The 22,981-nt window shown below is 44.1% G+C and overlaps 1 protein-coding gene and 1 long non-coding RNA gene across 3 annotated transcripts in view; one reads left to right on the top strand and one right to left on the bottom strand.

The window, feature by feature from the left end:
* Nucleotides 1-22,981, top strand: part of UVRAG (UV radiation resistance associated) — a 150,601-nt gene that overhangs the window by 52,966 nt on the left and 74,654 nt on the right. Inside the window, exon 13 of one of the 2 annotated variants that reach the window (XM_081909814.1) lies at nt 13,977-14,125. In XM_081909814.1, coding sequence (XP_081765940.1) covers nt 13,977-14,124 — 148 coding nt within the window. In that variant the 3' untranslated portion in view covers nt 14,125. The remainder of the gene's footprint in view (nt 1-13,976; nt 14,126-22,981) is intronic. The other variant, XM_081909813.1, reaches the window with a different exon arrangement.
* Nucleotides 3,092-22,981, bottom strand: part of LOC309369440 — a 352,208-nt gene continuing 332,318 nt past the window's right edge. The window contains exon 2 of the long non-coding RNA XR_014168135.1: nt 3,092-3,479. This is a non-coding gene — a long non-coding RNA (uncharacterized lncRNA). The remainder of the gene's footprint in view (nt 3,480-22,981) is intronic.

Here is a 22,981-nt window from a genome sequence, read left to right as displayed (position 1 = left end):
TCAGTATTTGAGCCACTTAGCACGCATACAAGGAACCTCTAAGCTGGCTTGCTCCAGCCTGCTCAAGTGTGAAGAATGTTTCTGCTGTCCTTGGACTGGACAGATTCTGGATTCCCTTCCATTCCCAATGCTGTCATGAGGACACAACATGATAGTCCCAGGTGTGCTGCCATGGGATTCTCAGAGGAAGAACAGGGTTACAAATGTGATATTAACTATTTGCCAAACGGGTGGCGCTGTTGTCTAAACCACTGAACCTCTTGGGCTTGCCGATCAGAAGGTCGGCGGTTCGAATCACCGGCGACAGGGTGAGCTCCCATTTCTCGGTCCCAGCTCCTGCCAACCTAGCAGTTCGAAAGCACACCAAAAAGTGCAAGTAGATAAATAGGTACCTCTCCTGCGGGAAGGCAAATGGCATTTTTGTGCACTGCTCTGGTTTTGCCAGAAGCGGCTTAGTCATGCTGGCCGCATGACCCGGAAAAACAGTCTAAAACTGTCTGCGGACAAACACCAGCTCCCTCGGCCTGTAAAGCAAGATGAGTGCCGCAACGCCAGAGTCATCTGTGACTGTACTTAGCTGTCAGGGGTCCTTTACCTGTACCTTTTAAACAGCCTTTTAAAATCTATTGAACACAAATAATGAATCAATAAAATTGTTTATTATATTACATTATGTTTATTATATAATAATATAATTGAATGCAATTGCAGTCTCTAAAATAAAATGTTTAAAATGGCCAGATTGTGTGGGACCCGAGTTCAACCTATTTTCTGCCTGTCGGAATGTTTGCAAACATTCAAACTCCTCCGGAGTGAGCTTTCTGCAGGAGAGCATAAGATCAGAGATTGTGTGTGTTGTCAAGAAAGGATAGGAAGGCACAGGGTGGGGGGTGGAGATGATTTTAGAAAAAGTCACTTCCAATAAACCTTTCCAGAAAGGTTTCAGTCGCTTCTACTTATGTTTCATAATTCACTGATGCAGCACTATAAAGAGCAAAAGTGTTTTTGGGTGCTTTTAGCAAAATGCTTCATTTTCATAAAATAGCACTCACCACCACCAGGCTGATTTGCAGGATTGCCTCACCCTCCGTTAAAGTGCTCTGTGTACTGCTGAGCAGAGCAAGTATCATTTTGCTTCTTATTGGCAGACATGCTAAATATTTTTTCCCTTACAATTGTTGGATTTCCCCTTGAACCACATATTTATAGTGAAGGCTAAAGTCAAGCGTGTGAGCCAAGGCAAGGTCATTCTTTCCTCACAACTTACACCCCATCCACTGGGATCACCCGCCTTCCTCTAGCCTCCAATGGACTGGAGATGCATCAGAGAAAACAAATACACGCCACAGAAGAAGGAAAAATTCCTAGGGTTACCAGTCAACTTTTCTGGTGGGAAACACCTTAATAGGGTGATAAGGGACGTGGGTGGCGCTATGGCCTAAACTACTGAGCCTCTTGGGTGGTTCGAATCCCTGTAATGGGGTGAGCTTCTGTTGCTCTGTCCCAGCTCCTGCCAACCTAGCAGTGCAAAAGCACACCAGTGCAAGTAGATAAATAGGTACCGCTGCGATGGGAAGGTAAACGGCGTTTTCGTGTGCTCTAACTTCCGTCACAGGGTTCTGTTGCGCCAGAAGAGGTTTAGTCCTGCTGGCCACATGACCCAGAAAGCTGTCTGTGGACAAACGCCGGCTCCCTTGGCCTGAAAGCGAGATAAGCACTGCAACCCCATAGTCGCCTTTGACTGGACTTAACCATCCAGGGGTCCTTAACCTCCAGGGTGATCCTGGAGTTTGGAAGGAATGTATGCACTGAGTTTTCCAAGAGGGAATCTTCGGAGCGAGGAGGCACTTCTCTATGCTAGTCTTGTGTTTGAAGATAGAGTAGCCCTCCTGATGTTTTTGGACTGAAACTCCCATCATCCATCGCCATTGACCTTGCAGACAGGGTCTGATGGGAGTTGGAGTCCAACAAGATCTGGAGGGCATCACATTGACTATCCCTGTTTTAAGAGCCTAAGAGCCTTTCTGGTTCAGACCGAAGGCCTACCCAGGCCAGAACCCCGTATCCCAGAGTGATTAACCATATGTCTCATTAGGGTAGATCTTGATGGCCTGAAACGAGTCGAGAAATGCAATGCACGTTATCTGGAAAAGTTGCTATCTGCCCTGTTATATGTTACTAACCTGAGTTCTTAGCTGAGCAGCATACTGTGATGACTGGCCTTGTGTTTATCTCGAGCCCAGTCCATGTTGCAGCATGATGTTACTGCACCGTGGAAAGGTGGGAATGAAAAATGGCATCAAGAGAATCGATAAGGTCTATCAGATGCTTGTCTTGAATACCAGCCACACATGGCAGCAGAATGTCACAGTGTGAATAGCAAGCTTGGTGTTGTTCAGGTTTGGTGGGCAAAGGCTGAACAGTGCCTTGGCCAGCTTGGTTAAAAACATCAAAGGAAAACCTTCCAGACCCTCCCACGTTCTGGCCATAGCTGTCAACCGTCCCTTATTTGGCGGGAAACTCCCTTATCCCAGCGACGTTTACCGCTGCTATCCCAGATTGATGATGTCCCTTAAATTTCCCGGGTTTCATGCTCGCCCGGTTCGGGAGGGGAGCAGCAGCTCGGGTTCCTCCGCCTCAAGAGAGCGAGAGAGAGCACGTCTCCGCTCTCTCTTTCCCCCCTCAGGGGTGCGTTGTGAGGAGACGGGTGGCGGCGGGCGAGCAGCCCCTCTCTTGCGAGACTTCCACAGCACTGCCAGGGGAAGCTAGAGGCGGCGGCGGCAGCTGAGGAGGTGATCTGATGGAGGAGGAAGAGGAGGGGATGGGAGGGACCCAGAAGGGCGGTGCTTCAGTGGCCGCAGCGCCACCGCAACCACTTCATGCCAGTCTCGGGGGCGGCGTGGGCAAGAGTCTCTCTCCCTCCCTCCTTCTCTCTCGGGTGGGGAAGGGCCGATGGAGCTCCTGGTGCCAGGACAACGACAGCCCCGACGTGCTGCTTAGCATCCCCTCCAACCAGTGCAGCATCTTAATGTAGCGATTTCCCCCTCCGCATCCCTTTCATAACTCTGTTTTTATAAATCATTTGTCCATCCATAGTTCAAATTTTTACTACAAGTTTTCTGTCAATCCTACCAATGTATGTAACTCTTTACAATAGCTTTTCAACTAAATTATAAACTTTCCCCATTCTTTATTCAAGAGGTCCTCTTCCTGGTTTCTAATTCTGCCTGTAAGCTTTGCCATATCAATGTCGTTCATCAGTTTTGTCTGCCACTCTTCTTTGGTCGGAGTTGTAGACCCTTAGGATCATCTAGTCCAACCCCCTGCAAAACACAGTCAGTCGCAGCAAAAGCAGCCTGGCTCCATCAGTGGCGGATTTCTGTATAAGCTAAGCAAAATCTCTTATTTTGGCTGCTGATCCCTTATTTTCGAGGCTGCTGGTCCCTTATTTTCAAATCTGTAAGTTGACAGCTATGGTTCTGGCCAAGAGCAGCCACTCTACTCTAGAGGGCAGCTTGGTGGCTGTCTTTAAAGCAGAATGTTTGGGCTGGAAGCTCTGATGGCACTTTAGCAAGGTTGGGCAATAAAGCGAGTGAGAGACTATACTGGGGGTCTGTTGCTTGCAAATCTCTGTAACTTCTAGAGATGAAATGTGGTATGAATTATTGTGTGCTACTGGTTGCTGTACAGCCCTCTCAGATCATATGCAGAAGTTTAAGATTCCTTAATGGGCAATTCATGATAAAGTTAGCTGCAAGCCTGGCTTCCATTTTTATATTGCATGTCTGTTGATGTAATATTACAAGGCTAATTTCTTTCATAAATTTCTCAGCCTCTCCATGTTCATAGCCCACTATGTGCCTCGGGGGGGGGGGAGGGTGGGAGTCATTTTCATCAAGTACTTTACACATATATATATTTACTATATTTCCTTGTTAACGGCCCCTCATAAACTCTAGGAAATTTACTTAAGACTACACCCTTGCTGCTAGTTGATTGGGCGTCTTTTCCACAGCTAAATTTTTGTCTCTGCTTGTCTACAACCTACTTTGTTTTTGTACTGGCTAAACAATAAAAAAACGAGCTAGAAGTGGAATTTGGTTCATATGCACATTGTTTGCATTGGGTTAAAATGGGGGGGGTAGCTGAACTTTAACTCTCCAGATGTTTCTGGAATACAACTCCCATTGCCTCTGACCATTGGTCATGCTGGTTCAGGCTGATGGGGGTTGGATTCTAGCAACATCTTGTTGGTTGGCCAGGAAAAAAAATGGTATCATGAAAGGAGAATTCCCTGGATGTCAAGATCCAGGTTTGAGGCAAATACTCTTAGGTGAGAGAACCCTAGCAGAGATGTAAAATCACAAAATATGCAGCAAAGTAAAGTGTGGAAATATAGGCTTTTAAAATATGTGCTTCAGAGTTCCAATTAAAGTTTCCCCTAGTATAGAAAAAGACCACCCGTTTGGTAAGTTAAAAACTGGTTTACTTGTAAACTCTTCAAAGGTCAGGTTCATGTGCTTTTCCATGCGTCAGTCAGAAAACACAGATAGTAAAACTTGGCCTAGTTATAGTTGTGAAAGTTCCTAAATTATTGGTATAGGAACACAAGGATGACTTATAAGAGCCATGTGGTCTGAGCTACACTAACCAGCTCAAAACCTCTTCACTTGCTGAGCATCTCAAGATAGGCAGAGGTACAACAATAGGCTTGATTATCTTCCCATCATGCTGATGAAGAGTGACCTAGCTAAGCTTGGCAAGGACAGCTTACCGTATTTTTCGCCCTATAGGACGCACCGTCCCATAAGGCGCACCTGGTTTGTTGGGGGGGGGGAAATAAAGGGCAAAAAATTATTTTCCCCCCAGGCGCGGGACGGGACTGGGGCGGGGGAGGCCCGCCCAAGCTTCCCCCGACCCCAGCCCCCAAACAGGCAGCTCTCTGCAAGCTGTGGGAGCCCAGTGCTGGCTCCCGCTGCTTGCGGAGAGGTCCGCGAAGCCTGGAGAGCGAGAGGGGTTGGTGTGCACCGACCCCTCTCGCTTTCCAGGCTTCACCGAAAGCCTGTATTCGCCCCATAGGACGCACACACATTTCCCCTTCATTTTTGGAGGGGGAAAAGTGCGTCCTATAGGGCGAAAAATACGGTACTCTGTTATTAACCCCTTCATGCATTAATTAGACTTAAGCATGTTGGTTATATGAGGCTGGTTATCCCACATATCTGTAAGACTACAAGTTAGTCCCTCCTGTGTTAATGTTCGACGATGTGGCAGGATGCAATGGCACAAGCAAGGGATTGCAAAAGATCCTCTCTCCGCAACAGAATCTGCATTCTTGGTTGTAGTACTCTGTTCTCTTGGAACGCAAGGGGATATGGCTCTGAAGGCACAAGATGGAGCATTCTGAATCTCTAGGGGATGCTTCCTTTACAGAACATGTGTCACAGCCAATTCACTTTCCAGTCCAAGGAGGTCTCTACTACTCTGGCCTCCAAGCTGAGTGGTGTCCAGTGGCAATCCAGTCCATCAGATTTATTTTCCAACCAAAAGAGTGAGGAGTTACCCGTCCTCAGGTATGATGCAAAACATCGCATCTAAGCTGCCAGGAATAAACAGATGACAAATAGATTGCCCAGGGGCAGTATTATAGTGGACTAACATGTACCGTATTGGCCCGAATATAAGCCGCTCCCTTAAAATTCCGCAGGCATTCACACCCGTAAATGGCAGGTGTAGAAGAAAATCCTACAGCAATATCATGAAAGCCAATTTTTGTAAGGTTGCGAATTTAAGCCACACTTTAACTTTTCATGGTCGGAATTTGGAAAAAGTGTGGCTTATATTCAGGCCAATACGGTAATATGTGGGATAAATACATTTGCATAACTTAAGATTCTCCTTGTTCTAGTTTCAGACCTCATAAAACCCTTCCTAGTGTGAGAGGTGCATGTGCATTGTGGTGATTCTTCATTCTTTTCTAGTGTTTCTCATTCTGGGACTGAACTTTTTCTTCTGTGAGGATCTCTGTCCATATCTTCTAGTCTCACGTTGCTTCATCTCCTGTGTGTCGAGTCAAACCTTAGCTTGACTATTCCTGCCTTCTGTATCTGTCACCCATATAGCACCTATTTCACAAGACACCTCTCTGGTTTTTGCTTCGTACGTTACATTTTTTTTAGAACCAATTTTTATTTCCGTGTTTGGAATGACAGTGTGCGGCGTCATGATCGGCATCTAGGAACAGATGCATGTGTTGGTTTAGGTGAGTGAACACTCATGTGTCTGATTTCCTTTCCAGCTGTTACGGAAATTACCGGGGGGGGGCACATCTTTAAAGTTAAATATTACAAATATTATGCCTGAATGTATCCTTTCAACTTGACAGCTCAGAGAAGTTACCTAGCTTAAAAAATAATATAAAATCATCTCCTTTCCCAGTTCCCTCCATTCCAAAGCTATTTTCCCCTTGAAAAGGGACTCCAGGAAGTTCCCAGAGGTGACAATTGCTGGGCTCATTGTTAGCCAAAGGAAGCCAAATCTCATCACCTGATTCGCCTCAGGCTCCAGACATGCAAAGGAACTCCTATTGTACTTTTGGGTGGTGGGTACTTAAGACATATTTGTCTATGCTACTCTTATACCTGAGTCTTGCCCTGCCATGTCTGCTTATGCTAATCTTGTACCAAGGACTTGTCTGGACATGTTTGCCAAGGTTAACCCCTCCCCTTCGAAGTGTATTCTGGGATGTGGTGGGAAAGTTTTAAAAGTCCTTGTCACCCCATTCTCGGGGTTCAAATTTGCTCTTTGAACCTATTGCGCAATAAACTTTGGTCTACAGCTATTTGCTCCGGTTGGCTGGAATCCTTCCTTTATTCCGCAGGGACCGCTCTGCCCGACCAGCTGGGTGACTGAGCAGCCTCACACCTAGATTTTTTCCTTAACACTACCCATTGATCTGATGCATCATGAGAGCACCAGGCCACACATCTCCACAGCAGAAGGGGACTTGCTGATGGAGTTTATTCTGAGTACAAGTAGCTTCAAGTTACTTGAGTCAGCTCTGGAAAACGTTATGGAAACCTAAGTCTTCTACTTAATATTTTTATTATGTATTAAAATAATAATACACTTTAACTCTGCTATGGTAATGGAAGTATTCTTTCAGTAGTTCTGAAATCTCACGGGGGTGGGGAGCGTGTGTAAAATAATACGCCTCCAGCAGACGATGCTCAAGGGCACATATAATATATCAAACCAAAAATAACGTGACTGTGGTCTACTTAACCCTAGTTTGTAAAATTCTTCCATAATCTAAGCAATCACTCACAGTATCAATACCACTAATCAGGAATTATAGCAATTTTCAAGTGAGTCCAAATTTCGTACTTAAGTAGTTTTAACCCTCGTGACCTTTCAGGGATTAGGTATTTCAACTATATCCGGTCTCTTGTAGACTTGAAATGAGCCCAGGCTTTCCCAAGCTGCATGGGTAATTAGGTCAATTGGCCGAGGCCCCAGAATTCGACCACTCTAATTGGTATAATTCGAGCGTGTGCTAGTGAGTATTCCTGAACTGTTGGCTTCTCGATTAGAGTCGAGGGCTGGCTCCCTTTTTGCTGCAGGGGTATTAACTAGTGCTGCAGCTTACGAATACTGCGACATCTTATGAAGAACAGTTTTAAAATTTAAGTGGAAGGCACTGTTTTTAGATGAAGTCAAAAGGATTGCTTTGCCTTTGCCATTCAAGCTAGCCACCTAGTTGCAGACTGCATGCCTGGGCAATATGCTGATATGTGATTAATGACCCACAACTAAGTTGACTTGTTATAGATAGATGTGGATTGAGCATGTTTTTGGCTGTGGTGGAACAGTTTTGGGGCTAGAGGGCCAGAAAGGAGGCTCCACATCCAGTTTTCAAGCTAATAATTACTTAAAGCAGCGGCTCTAAAATACTCTGTAGTCTAGGGTGAGAATGAACAATCATCCCTCGCCGGTGACCTTGCTAGCTGGAGCTGATGGGAGTCTAGAGGACTACAGGTTGCGCACATTCTAGTTACCGAAGAGTAGCTGTTGAGGCTGGATTTGTCCCACCTATTTTGTGAGCTTGCTTTGTGGCTTTGGGGTAGGTCACAAGTTTCAGCTCTAGATTTCTACCTGTATAATGGAGACCAGCACGAGACAAGCAAGATACAGTGGTACCTCAGGTTAAGTACTTAATTCGTTCCGGAGGTCCGTTCTTAACCTGAAACTGTTCTTAACCTGAAGCACCACTTTAGCTAATGGGGCCTCCCACTGGCAGAGCGCGATTTCTGTTCTCATCCTGAAGCAAAGTTCTTAACCCGAGGTACTATTTATGGGTTAGCGGAGTCTGTAACCTGAAGCGTATGTAACCCGAGGTACCACTGTACAGACTGCAAAGCATTTTACAAATGCAAAATTACTAAATAATGAATTGGTACTGTTTGGTGCAGCGAAGTTCATGTGTATGTGTCTGTCACTTGCAGAATGGCAACCAAGGTCTTTGTGTACTTTAAAGCAGGCTATATATAATTGCTTCCAGTTCACCCAGCTCTAAAACTGCTTTGGGTAAGGTTTTACCTTCCCAGCTTTTTAAAACTATACATTTTGCAGCTGGGGGAAAAAATTGCTATGCAGGTCTGATATGGAACGCTTTGATCATTTTGGGGAGCTCTTTAAGTTCTTTGAGAGTTAGGTAAGGAAAGGAATAAATTTTAAACCCCAAGTGGGAAGTTCAAATCAGAGTTGGAAGGGACCTTGAGGGTCATCTAGTCTGATCCCCTGCCATTCAGGAATCCTGCCCACAGCCTTTCCTGAGTGGGCTCAAACCACCAGCCTTCTAGTTAACAGCCAAATGCATGGACCCATTTGAGGATGAGAAAGAGAAAAGGCAGGAAGACTCACCAGGCAGAGCAGGAGGAGCCAGCCCAAAATGACACAGATAAATTATGGTGCCTGGTGGCACTTGCTAGAACAGGAACAATCTCCTGCGTTTCTTCCTCCCCTGCCCGCCCCCCCCCCCCCGTTAGCCAGTTGGGTGTCAAAAGCAAACTACAGTGGTGCCCCGCAAGACGAATGCCTCGCAAGACGGAAAACCCGCTAGACAAAAGGGTTTTCCGTTTTGGAGGTGCTTCGCAAAACGAATTTCCTATGGGCTTGCTTCGCAAGACGAAAATGTCTTGCGAGTTCCTGCGGGTTTTTTTCCCCTCCCCCCCTTTTCCCCAAGCCGCTAAGCCGCTTATCAGCTGATCCGCTAAGCCGCTTATCAGCTGATCCGCTAAGCCGCTTAACAGCTGATCCGCTAAGCCGCTTATCAGCTGATCCGCTAAGCCCGCTAAGCTGCTAATAGCGCTAAGCCGCTAAGCCGCTAATGGGCTTGCTTCGCAAGACGAAAAAACCGCAAGACGAAGAGACTCGTGGAACGGATTCTTTTCATCTTGCGAGGCACCACTGTACAGTCATACCTTGTGTTGCGTCCGCTTCATGTTGTGTCTTTTCGCGTTACATCCCGTGGCAACCCAGAAGTACCGGAACGGGTTACTTCCAGGTTTCAGCGCATGCGCAGAAGCGCTAAATCGCACTTCGCGCATGCACAGAAGCTCCAAATCGCGCTGCGTGCCTGTGCAGAAACAGCATTTTGAGTTGCAGGCATTTCACGTTACGGACGGGCCTCTGGAATGGATCCCGTCCGTAACACGAAGTACCACTGTACTTGTTTTCCTGAAGCACAGTAGATGTTGCAGATCTATAACTCATGGGGCTACAGCTGGGAGACAGGCAAGGAAACTTGCTACTAACGTGTACCTTTTTCCACTTGCAGAGGGATGAATGAGACTACCCAGTCTTTGCACTTTACTGAATCCCAAATACCTCAGTTTGAGGAGGCACCCTAGAAAAGCTCAGTCTAACCATTTTCACCTGGCAGCTCTTACCGTGAATTGGAATGTAATCCCTTCTTTGAGTGCAGAGGGCTTCAGCTGCTGAAGCTTTCTTTTCAAGATGTGACTGGAAACATTACATTTTCAGCCATTCCACCCCTCGGTTTTGTGTGTATTTGCAGCTCCTTACTGGGGTTTCTTCAATTCAGTTTGAAATGCAAGCAAAAAGTCTGATTAGAGGAAAATCAGGATCTAAACCACATGTTTTTCATGTCAGATTAGAAACAGGTGGGTACAGTTAAAAATCAATCATTTCCTTAAGCTTAAAAAAAATAGTTTGGATTAAAGGCAGGTGGCTATACATGGACATATGAAAAACCAGTCGCCAACTTATTGGTACATATGAGATTGATCTCTCTGAACACAAAGAAGTTCATAAATCACAGAACTTGGCAATAAAGATGTTTAGGCTTGAGAACTGGAAGAGCAAACCTTTGTATCTGAAAGGGTTTTTTTTTTTTTAAAAAAAATAGCACCTAGATCCTTTTTAGCTTCACTTTAACAGTTAACATCTGACTGACCTAAGAGGCCTGTGGAGACTCATTACAGCCTTTTCAAATATTGAAGCTGTCCCGTGATGCTGAACAGGTCGAGATTAGCCCAATAACATCATGTGGCTATGAAATGAAATGAGGGTGTGATTTGGGAAGTGCTTGTCTAAGGTCGGGGGGGGGGGAGTGGGAGAGCAGAAGTAAGCTTAGTTAACAGGAGATGGATTGTACCAAAGGTATCCTTTTGTAGTCATTCTTGGCCTTAAAAGTGTGGCGGCTTAAAAAAGAAAGATTGCAGGATGTTCTTAGTTAATTTCTGCTGCTATGCTAAACTGTTAAGGAATCCTCCTACATTTCTGCTAACACTGAGCTAAGAAATACTGAGCTTATAGTTAATGAATCGCTACGCTGCCAGGACAATGCTATTATCCAACAAAGTAATAATCCACGAGAAGGAGGAGAAAAAACGAGCCAGCCTAGTCCCGTTGACTTCACTGAATATTTCTCAGGTGAAGTAAGCTTTTTAGATCTTCTGTTTTTAATATTTGGAGCTTGAGAACGCTCCTGGACAAAACGCACCGCTTTTTAAGGGGAAGCAAGTTGTTAGGAAATTGGCTCACCGCTTCTGCTTCGCATGTGATCCCAGCGGCTGGAGGCTTCAGCTGAGATATTGTCTATTGCCGAAGTTTTGACACTTGATAACGGTTCAAGAATTTGGTATTGGGTTGTTCCATAATCATGGGAAGGGATGAGAGATAGGAGAGTCGGATGCTTGCCCACCATAGTGGGTTTTTTTAAAAGAAATTAACCAAGAGAAGGAATCAGTAGTGGGGTTTTGTGTGTGTAGATAGCTAGCTAGCTAGCTAGCTAGATAGATAGATAGCATTGGAACATTATCTTCCTTTGTGTTGTCATTCAGCTCCCACCAATGTTAGAAAACTCAGATATAAAACCTGGGTGCCAAATGGCTCCTTAATCCAGGGTTACAGTTGCCAGAACGGATAGGTAGCCGTGTTGGTCTGCCATAGTCAAAACAAAATAAAAAAATTCCTTCCAGTAGCACCTTAAAGACCAACTAAGTTAGTTCTTGGTATGAGCTTTCGTGTGCATGCACACTTCTTCAGATACACCATCTGAAGAAGTCCATCAACTGTGTATCTGAAGAAGTGTGCATTTACACGAAAGCTCATACCAAGAACTAACTTAGTTGGTCTTTAAGGTGCTACTGGAAGGAATTTTTTTATTTAGAGTTGCCAGAACGGAATTCCTAGTTGCCATTTGGGGACCAGATGGCTCGAAAGGCGTATTTTTCAACACAACTATTTGGTTCCTGAAATTCATTCCGATTGTGCAGATAATTAAAGCCGATATTCTTAAATTCACTGGTTTTCCCCTCACGTGTTTGATGAAGTGCAGAGGGTCGCTAAAATAGAGAAACTAAAAGGATTTTTTTTTTTAACTTAACAATATGAAGCTATCTTAAAATGAAGTAGGAGGAAACGGTTGAGACCTCCGTATCGTTCGACCATTACGTGTTCTTTTTTTAAAAGCTTTTTGTTTCTAATTGTAGCAAATATCACTCTTCCCCCGGCAACATAATGAAATACTATCACGTAACAAATTGCACAATGTTTTTAAAGGGCATATTTATTGTCCAGGCTGAATGAATTTTGTGCTATTAATTGTAATTGTATCCTTTTATAATCCAAATCCTGCTACAGTTGGATAAAGTAACTCAGTAGATATAGAAACAAATTCCATGTGATTTATACAACAACAGCAGGCAGTGGAATCTCGCTGCACGTATGTTCATTTTAAAGTGTGTTTTATTTTCCTGCACTGCAGACAGCTTGGATTTATAGAACTATTAAGTAAGGCGAGCTTAGATATATGGTGGTTAGAGTGATTTTATACTTCTCAACTTGAAGTGACCCATTAAGAATTTGAAGTATTGTAAAACTGAGACCTTGACGTTTTGGTGTACTGTAATGACGTCTGTTAAACCTTTGACTTTAATGGCTCTTGTTAGAAATAATATAGTTTTTGTCTTGGTTGCTGTAAAGAAATTGTTTAATAACACACAACTTCTGTCATGCATTACGATCTCATTTCAGAACTGAATTTCTGCTTTAAATTGTAATCCTGCGCTGTCCTGAAGACTCTTGGTAGATCCTGTTGATCAATAGTTTTCTGATGTTTGTAGATATTATTGTTCAGCAAAATTAAAAGCCACTGCACTGAGGACAAAAGTAAGCTTTAGCAATCATGGAATAAGAGGGGAAGTTCTTTAATGGATCAGTAACTGGTTAAACCAGGAAGCAGAGAATAGGAATAAATGGGCAGTTCTCCCATTAAGGATGTAGAAATCAGAATTCCACAAGGATTAGTTTTAGGACCTGTGCCTTTTAGCTTGTGTATAAATTATCTGGAGCATTCAGAATATGCTGTGCCAAATGTTGAGAAACAATCTTTAATCCTACCACTCCTGAATGGAAAAACAATAGCTATGAATATGGCAGAGTGATTATTTATTGGAACTAAAACGGTGAAAACAGTACAGATTATTTCAAAACTGGAAGCCTTTTATTATTAAAATAAGGCACACTCTTTTTAAGGATGCATCTCGGTTGTTTTTTTTACAAACGGTAAACTATTTTTGTTTCATTTGCAATTTTTGCATTTAATTTTTGTAAATAAAAACTCAAACGTGAGTGTGAGATGGAGCTTGACTCTTCTGCTTCCCTTTTCTTCCCTGCACCTTCCATGCAGTGCAATTCTATGCATTTCTACTGAAAAGTGAATCCCATTTAGTTCAACGGGACTTAGTAAAGGTAAAGGGACCCCTGGCCATTAGGTCCAGTTGTGGCCGACTCTGGGGTTGCGGCGCTCATCTCGCTTTATTGGCTGAGGGAGCCGGCGTACAGCTTCTGGGTAATGTGGCCAGCATGACTAAGCCGCTTCTGGCGAACCAGAGCAGCGCACGGAAACACCGTTTACCTTCCCGCCAGAGTGGTACCTATTTATCTACTTGCACTTTGACGTGCTTTCAAACTGCTAGGTTGGCAGGAGCAGGGACCGAGCAACGGGAGCTCACCCCGTCGCGGGGATTTGAACCTCCGACCTTCTGATTGGCAAGTCCTAGGCTCTGTGGTTTAACCCACAGCGCCACCCATGTCCCTCAATGGGGTTTGCTGTTGCTTAAATAGGTATAAGATTGCATCTTATTAACTTTATGCAATGGACTGTTCATTTATTTACATCTCTTTCCCACCTTCCTTCTGTAATTCATAACACTGACTCTGCGTGTGTCTTGTTTTAAAAATCTGCAACGGCCCTTAGTTCAGAGCTGGTCTGAGTTGGTTAAATTTTACCATTTCTGGATTTATTTGTTTTTTAAAAAAGTTTGAATGTACATGTACTGGAGGAGAAGCTTTTATGGAAGGCAGTGGAAACAGCCGCCATAAGTCACTAATCTTTGGGTTGGTTGCGTAGACAACTGTGCTCATGTTTTCCCCTCTTCCCATTTTAGATTTCCGTTGTATCCAAAGGGAGGAGAGAAACTGCAGTTTGACTATGGCGTCTACCTTCTCAACAAAAATATTGCACAGGTATGTAAGCTCAGAAAAGTACCCTTCCCTAGCAGAACTACATGCATCCATCATCGGGGAAGACAGTAATGTAGTTACTACTTTATCTATATTGCACACTTGTGGGAGATCATCCTAATTCACGTGATCACCGATTCCCTGCATGCCTTGCAGAGAGTGTTTACACAGTTGGACAGCTTAACACACCCAACAATATAGGCCATCCCCATTTCCATCAGACGACAAGAACCTGACGCCCTTCTTAGACTGCCATAGGTAAGTTTTCCGGGAGCAGCCATATTAAGCTGGGCATAGGGAATCAGTAGATGGTCAGGCTGGCTGTGTGAGTGGCTCTTAAGGTCAGGCAGGAAGCACTTCATCCGGGATTTCCGTGATCTGTATCTTTCCCACAGGCTCCTCGGGGGGGGGGGGCTGTGCGTGGAGGACCGAGGCATACAAAGCAAAATCTTTGGGCAATCAAAACACGTCCCCAGAGGGAGAATGGAATCTCTGTGAAATTGCAAAATAAGAACAATGAAAGCCATATCTAACTCCTAGGAGAACGCAAGGTAGAATTATAAGCAGGTCAATACAATTTTCTGCAGATCATTATGGGCGTTGTTTTGACCCGGGAATGGTATATCGGTGTGCTCCATTTCAACTTGCTGGTAATGGTTTCCATCTGTTTCATCTATTGATTTATTTATTTTTTAAAAGCCCAAGAATAAGCTCTCCCTTTCTTTCTTTCTTTTAAAAAAGAAGCCAACAGAGCCTTGTTAGTATTTGGAACTGACGAGTTGCAAATATTTGGGTTTTCAGCCCGATGTGAAGAGGGATTGATTGCTAATCCACTCTGGGAATTGTAGCTTTGCAAGGGAAACAGGTCTCCTAACAGCTCTCAGCATACTCAAAAAACTACACCTCCCAGAATTCTGTGGGGAAGCCATGGCTGTTTAAATGGTATCACAGTGCTTTAAATGGCATGCTGTGAATGTGGCCTAGTGGGAGGGGAGTATTATCTAGCAGTCATAACTGGCTCGCTCTATGTACTGTGAACCTCTAAGAAGAAGAAGAATACCTTTGTCAATGTACAACCTGTGTACAATGAAATTAACCAAGCCTCCCCCCACTCCACAAACACTCATTCTCATTACACTCTGCCTGCTTGCTAATTTAATTTGATTGGACACGCCCTAAAATAGAATTGATTTTGCTTCCCATCGCTGCTTAGGCTTGTGGGGCTTGGCTTTGCCTAACACTTTTTGTCCTTTAGAGTCAGCAGAACCAATTTTCCTGCACAGAAAGCAAGGGTGACAATTGCACACAAGAAACCGTTTTACCACTTAATAAATAAAACAAGCAGATACAAGCAGTTCCAGCTGGTCAGAAGGCAGAAAATTCAAATATTTTAATTTCTCCATTTTTAAAAAATGATTAGAAAATTATAGATGTGTAAGTATTCTCTCCGGCTTCTATGGGAAATTGTTGTTGGCCAGCTGTTTTGCTTAGCTTCACCTGGGTGACCTTGATTTGGGGCCACCTGGGAAACATTCAGCCTTTATTTACAGCTCAGTACTATATTAAGGGACGCAGATGGCGCTGTGGTCTAAACCACTGAGCCTCTTGGGCTTGCCGATCAGAAGGTCAGTGGTTTGAATCCCTACGACGGGGTGAGCTCCTGTTGCTCAGTCCCAGCCCCTGCCAACCCAGCAGTTCGAAAGCACACCAAAACGTGCAAGTAGATAAATAGGTACCACTCCGGTGGGAAGGTAAACGGTGTTTCCATGCGCTGCTCTGGTTTCAGTGTTCTGTTGCGCCAAAAGCAGCTTAGTCATGCTGTCCACATGACCCAGAAAAACTGTTTGCGGACAAACGCCGGCTCCCTCGGCCAGTAAAGTGAGATGAGTGCCGCAACCCCAGAGTCGTCTGTGACTGGACTTAACTGTCCTTTACCTTTGTCTTTTTACTATATTATAACTCTGAATGTCTTCAGACTTGGGTTAGGCTCTGCTGCTGGGAAGAAGTGGGGGCCTACCTGGGTTTTTGCTTGTGGATTGTGTTTGTTGGTTTAGAGCACTATTACCCTGAAAAGTAGTTTACATACAGTCAGTGAAAACAAGGCAATCCCTGCCTGAAGGATTACCATCTAAAACACGTGATGGGGAAGAAGCGGCCGGGACCATACATAGACAGTAGCTCTTATAATGACCAAATGAGGTGGAAACAGATAAGAGACAGGTGGAGCCTGATGGAGTGGGTCCTTCAGTCTGTGTTGGCTAGAGGTGGAATTAATTTAAAAAGTAAAGGATCATATACTGGGCTCCAGAAAGGCAAGACATTCCTCTCATTCCTCAACACATAGCCTTTTGCTTCTAATTGTTGATGCTTTAGTTGAGATTCCTGCCTTGCAGGGAACTAGATGAGCCTCAAGGTCCCCTCTAACTCTACAATTCCTGTGATCAGAAATGTCCTGGGTACTTAATAGGTGTGATGCGATTCAAGAACTCACCTATGCTTAATCTGATGACATCTAAGACTAAAACAAAATCCCTGCCTGGTGGTTATTGATTATCCAAAGCACCTGTTTGCTCTATTTCTCAATGAGTGATATCAAGTCACTTGAGAGTTAATCAATGGAGCTAATTCTATTGATCTCAATGGGTCTGCTATGTGTAACAGTGGATATTACCTCTTGTTCATTGAGCAGTTATCTGTTGGAGAAAGTATTCTAAATAAATGCAAGCAGTGCATTGCATATTATTTATAGAAATCTAGAAATGCCCGTGTAGTGTCCCACCAGTCCATAGAAGTTATCGGCGTATAGCTGTGCTGTATGAAGAAAAGAACCTTAGGCTGGCTGCGGTATTTTGAAGCATGGGAGCTTCTCACTTTTTTACCCTTAACACACTCTTGGTGTGGATTTCTGGGCCAGAAAGCTAATAATGCATGGAGGTGAGACTAGGATTTTTCATAGTACATTGCTTTGCTATAATGTGTTAAAATAAAAAGGGGCGCAAATTTTAAGCAATCAGGGAATAACCGCAACTTCAGCTGCACCACACCAATCTTATACTTTGGTGTTGTCAGGTTTTAAACTTCAGTTTCAGTTTCCCTGGACTACAGTAGACACGTTATCAAAGCCATATGTGGAGACTGGCAAGTAAACGAGCACATTCACACTTTTAGTACCGGGTGAACTTGTGTGAAGCAGGTTCACAGGAGTCCTTGTGTATTCCTTAGCTGTTCAACCTGAGAATCCGGTCCTGTTTTAATGAATATGAAGTTGTTCTCCCCCACAACACACCACACACACACACACACGAGAGAGAGAGAGAGAGAGAGAGAGAGAGAGAGAGAGAGAGAGAGAGAGAGAGAGAGAGTTGTAATCTGCACTACCTTTCCACGCTCTAAGTGTTAGGAAAATGTTTGCCTTTCATTTCTTTATTGTAGTAAAAATCAATGCAGTTTGCAAATGCCAAATAAACCCATAAAGTATAATATGGAAATGATTGGGTAAAAGGTGGTTCAGAGATCTTATCAAAATCTTTGGCTCATCCTGAGCCATTACTATAACCTATGTCCCGCTTAGACTACTGCAATGTGCTCTACGTGAGGCTACCTTTGAAGGTGACCTGGAAACTGCAATTAATCCAGAATGCGGCAGCTAGACTGGTGACTGGGAGCGGCCACCGGGACCACATAATTCCGGTCTTGAGAGATCTGCATTGGCTCCCAGTACATTTCCAAGGTCAATTCAAAGTGTTGGTGCTGACCTTTAAAGCCCTAAACGGCCTCCGTCCAGTAGACCTGAAGGAGCGTCTCCACCCCCATCATTCAGCCCGGACACTGAGATCCAGCGCCGAGGGCCTTCTGGCGGTTCCCTCATTGCGAGAAGTGAGGTTACAGGGAACCAGACAGAGGGCCTTCTCGGTAGTGGCACCCACCCTGTGGAACACCCTCCCTTCAGATGTGAAGGAAATAAGCAGCTATCCTATCTTTAAAAGACATCTGAAGGCAGCCCTGTTCAGGGAAGTTTTTAATATTTAATGCTGTACTGTTTTTAACATTTGATTGGGAGCCACCCAGAGTGGCTGGGGAAACTCAGCCAGATGGGTGGGGTATAAATAATAAATTATTGTTATTGTTTTTATTATTACTACTATGCAGATGATGGATGTCAAGGAATGGAAATCCAGAGTAGCCACTTCTTTTTATCCCTCTCTGGTGGTCCTGATACGTACCACTCTCTTATCAGCAGCAAGGAACCTGCAGCCTGGCCTCCCCATCTCGCCTGAGCCACTGTTCTGGCCAAAGCCCACATGTTCGTGACGTCAGGGGCAGGGCAGATAAAGATACAGCTGGGCCAAAAGAGGGTTTGCAGGCACTGCCAATCAACTGAAAGCATAGGGCTGTTCTTTTGCGAATGGACTGCATGGCAACATTGCAATATCAGGTGATTGACAGGTGGCAGCCCCATCCACCTTGGCTGACGGAGATGCATCTCGCCAGGTGGATCTAGTTGTTCTAAGACGTGTTGGACTGTTTTATATAGGGCTTGATAAAAGTCTAGTACCGTCTTGTATCAAACGTCTCACCTAGTGGCCCTCTTGAAATCAAGACTTTCTTTAGAGAAATACTGTTTTTGTTTTTACAGTAGGTAATGTTTTTGGAATCGTCCCTAGCATCAGTGTTCTCTGATACACAGACAGCAGTCTTCATGATTAAGGCATAAGTGCTTTTTGGAAGGTGATGGGCAGAGCAAGATAGCATTGGATAATCATGCGATGAAAGCTGGAAGGAACCATATCCATTCACTTGCCTACTGTGGCAGCTGAGGAGCAACACACCGAACCGTGGTTTGGCACTCCTTTGCAAACTACCTCACTCTGGTTTGAATTTTAGTGCAAAATCTGAAATTTCAGACGACAACATTTTTAGATGTGTTTTTGTCCTGTTAACCCTCTGTTCTTTATGGGAACAAGAGTCAGATTAAGTTTCCTCATTGGGCTAGTGAACTTCTAACCCTTGAGAGAGAGAAAACAATCTCTTGATAGATATGATTGTTAGATTAATGTGTAAGCTGCCTCCCAAGTGAGGTCATACAAACCAAATACGCCCATGTCTTGGAAATCTGATAAACATCACTTCATGGTACTGAAGAGATTAAATAAATACAAAGGCATAAACTTTGGGATGTTTCAGGTTTACAGTGCAAGACTGTGGCCTGATGGTAAAAAGAATTAAACATTGATATTGTGGTTTGTTTGGTTTGGGTTTGGAGTCCTTAATGATGGCACTGCCCTCTAAATCGCACTCTTTCAAAAACTGGGTGAAAAAGTGGTTGAAAATGAGGCAGCTTTTAATGGGTCTCCTGCACCTCTTCTTAAAAGCGGAACTCACTCTAGCAAGCTCTGATGGTGTTTCCTGCTTGGCAGGGGGTTGGACTCGATGGCCCTTGTGGTCCCTTCCAACTCTATGATTCTATGATTCTAAGCAGTAAGTTCACTCATGTAAACAGTTCCTTTACAAATACAGGTGAAACTCGGAAAATTAGAATATCGTGGAAAAGTTCATTTATTTCAGTAATTCAACTTAAAAGGTGAAACTAATATATGAGATAGACTCATGACATGCAAAGCGAGAGATGTCACGCCTTTATTTGTTATAATTGTGATGATTATGGCATACAGCTGATGAAAACCCCAAATTAACAGTCTCAGAAAATTAGAATGTTGTGAAAAGGTGCAGTAGCTATTCAATCCATAACACCTGCAGTGGGTTCCTGAGCCTTGAAATGGTCTCTCAGTCTGGTTCAGTAGGATGCACAATCATGGGGAAGGCTGCTGCCCTGACAGTTGTGCAGAAAGCCATCATTGAGACCCTCCATAAGGAGGGAAAGCCTCAAAAGGTAATTGCAGAAGAAGTTGGATGTTCCCAAAGTGCTGTATCGAAGCACATTAATGGAAAGTTATGCAGAAGGGAAAAGTATGGAAGAAATAGGTGCACAAGCAGCAGGGATGACCGCAGCCTGGAGAGAATTGTCAGGAAAAGACCATTCAGACGTGTTGGGGATTTTCACAAGGAGTGGACTGGGACTGGAGTTAGTGCATCAAGAGCCACCACACATAGACGGATCCTGCAGATGGGCTTCAAATGTCGTATTCCTCTTGTCCAGCCGCTCCAGAACAAGAAACAACGTCAGAAGCATCTTACCTGGGCTAAAGAAAAAAAAAGAACTGGTCTGTTGCTCAGTGGTCCCAAGTCCTCTTTTCTGATAAGAACAACTTTTGCATCTCATCTGGAAACCAAGGACCCAGAGTCTGGAGGAAGAATGGGGAGGCACACAATGCCAGATGCTTGAAGTCCAGTGTGAAGTTTCCACAGTCTGTGTTGATTTGGGGAGCCATGTCATCAGCTGGTGTTGGTCCACTGTGCTTCATTAAGTGCAGGGTCAACACAGCCATATACCAGGAGATTTTGGAGCACTTCATGCTTCCTTCCGCAGACAAGCTTTATGGGGATGCTGACTTCATTTTCCAGCAGGACTTAGCACCTGCCCACACTGCCAAAAGTACCAAAACCTGGTTCAATGGCCACAAGCCCAGCATTGCCAGATTTATTTATTTAATGGATTTATGCTCTAGTGACAGATTACAAAGAGTTTGAACAACCACAAAACAAAGCAGAGCAAAATATAAAAATACCCAAATATAAACGTGCTCTGTGTAAAATGGTGTGGAATCTGCACTTGGATGAAACTATAAATGGCAAGTTGAGGGTTGTATCCTGCTAGCATTTGTTAAAAAACACACACCCAGACGTGGAATTTTCTCTTGTTTGTGTAGCTACACCTGACAAGTTTCATGAAACAGCTTTGTATCTGAAGAGCCTTTAGCAGTTGCCCCCTCTTAAGCTCACATTTTTGAGCCTGCCTGTTTAATGCTTGGCTATTCTGAGAACAGGATATGGGACTTGATGGATCCTGCAAGCCTCCTCCTAGGTTCTTTAGGATGTGTGACAACTATGTGTGATAATCTGCATTCTCCTATGGTGGATCCAGAGGCCACTGTGGGCTTCATTTTCATGAAAGGGGATAATGGGAGCAAGGTGGTATTCTTCCTTTTCCAGGACTTTTATTGTAACTTACAGCTTTGCCATCCTCCCAGAACTCTGAAGCCTGCATAGTTCCTTCAGCTTACTTCAGTATCCCAACAACGGAAATTTTTTTTGCATTCCTTTTCTGGTGGCCCAAGAACACCTTAGCCGCCCTAGCCTCCTATCCTGCCTCTGCTCTAATATAATCTATGGGAATGTGCCTTCGGAGGTCTCTATTAATGGAGGAATCTGCTATGCATTGGACTTTGGCTTTGAGCCATTCCATCCATTGGCCAGCCCATAACTGCCCATCGTAATGGGGACCCTTTTGGCATCATAAATGCTTTCGTAGCTGCATCTTCACAGCTGCTTGAAGTGCGTTGACTGCATGTTAAAACCGCTTTTACTGTTCCCACTGAGAAAGATGTGCTGATTCCGCCCCACCTCTGGTAAAGTATTGCACTTAAAAGGAAGAACTTAAATCTTGAGTAGAGTCAGCAATTCCACTGTGATACCTAAGAGAAAGCTAAAGTGATCTCATACATGGAGCCAAGAAAGCTTTTATCTGACTTGAAGGCTTCTTTTGGACGGTGCTGTTGAATTCCCTTGACAACTCCAAAATTAAAATGATTAAGCGAAAGTAGTGCACAGTTGTTACGTTTATACGGAGAATAGCCTCTTTCCCGTTGCGTAGCCTCCCAGCCTGCCTATATTTGGAACTGATGCATGCCTTTCTCAAGTCCCTTAATCCAGTTATTTATATGCTACAAACCATTAGGAGTTGAGGATGGGCTTTTAAAAGTAATTCAAATATATAATGAATCGGGATTCAAGATGACCTTAACAGATTGCAGAACTGGGCCCAAGCTAACAAAATGAATTTCAATAGGGACAAATGGAAGGTTCTACACTTAAGACAGGAAGAACCAGGTGCACATATATAAGATAGGGGATACCTCGAAAAGGATCTAGGCGTCTTAGTAGACCACAAGCTGAACATGAGTCATCAGTATGATGCAGCTGCAAAAAAAGCTAATGCTACTCTAGACTGCATCAACAGAAGTATAGTGTCCAGATCAAGGGAAGGTATAGTCCCACTCTATCTTCCTTGGACAGATCTCACCTGGAGTTCTATGTCCTGTTCTAGGCACCACAATTTAAGAAGGTTATTGATAAGCTGGAATGTGTGCAGATGAGGGCAACCAAGATGATCCAGGGTCTGGAAACCAAGCCTTATGAGGAATGGTTGAAGGTGCTTGGGATGTTTAGCCTGGAAAAGAGACTGAGAGGAAATATCTAAAGGGTTGTCACAGGGAAGCCGCATTAGCCAACCCCTCCCCAGTTCGGTGTCATCTGCAAATTTAATGAGCATCCCCTCAATTCCTTCATCCAAGTTGTTTATGAAGACATTGAACAACAGCGGACCCAGGACAGAACCCTGTGGCAACCCACTTGTCACTTTTCCCCAGGATGACGAGGAACCATTAACGAGTACTCTCTGGGTTTGGTCAGTCAACCAGCTACAAATCCAACTAACAGTTACTTCATCCAGCACACATGTCACCAGCTTCCTTGCAAGAATATCATGGGGGACTTTGTCAAAAGCCTTACTGAAATCAAGATAAACTATGTCCACAGCATTCCCCTGACCCACCAAGCTTATTACTCCCATCAAAAGGGAAAAAAAGAAATAAGGTTCGTCTGACATGACTTGTGTTTGAGAAACCCATGCTGCGTCTTAGTAATCACAGCATTCTTTTCTAAGTGCTCACAGACCGACGGTTAAATTATCTGTTCTAGGACTTTCCCTGGTATTGATGTCAAGCTCCCTGGTCAGTAGTTTACCTGGGTC

This window comes from Podarcis melisellensis, assembly GCF_964234715.1.
Source record: "Podarcis melisellensis genome assembly, chromosome: 4".
Taxonomy (NCBI): Eukaryota; Metazoa; Chordata; class Lepidosauria; order Squamata; family Lacertidae; genus Podarcis; species Podarcis melisellensis.
This window is presented reverse-complemented; position numbering and strand designations above follow the sequence as displayed.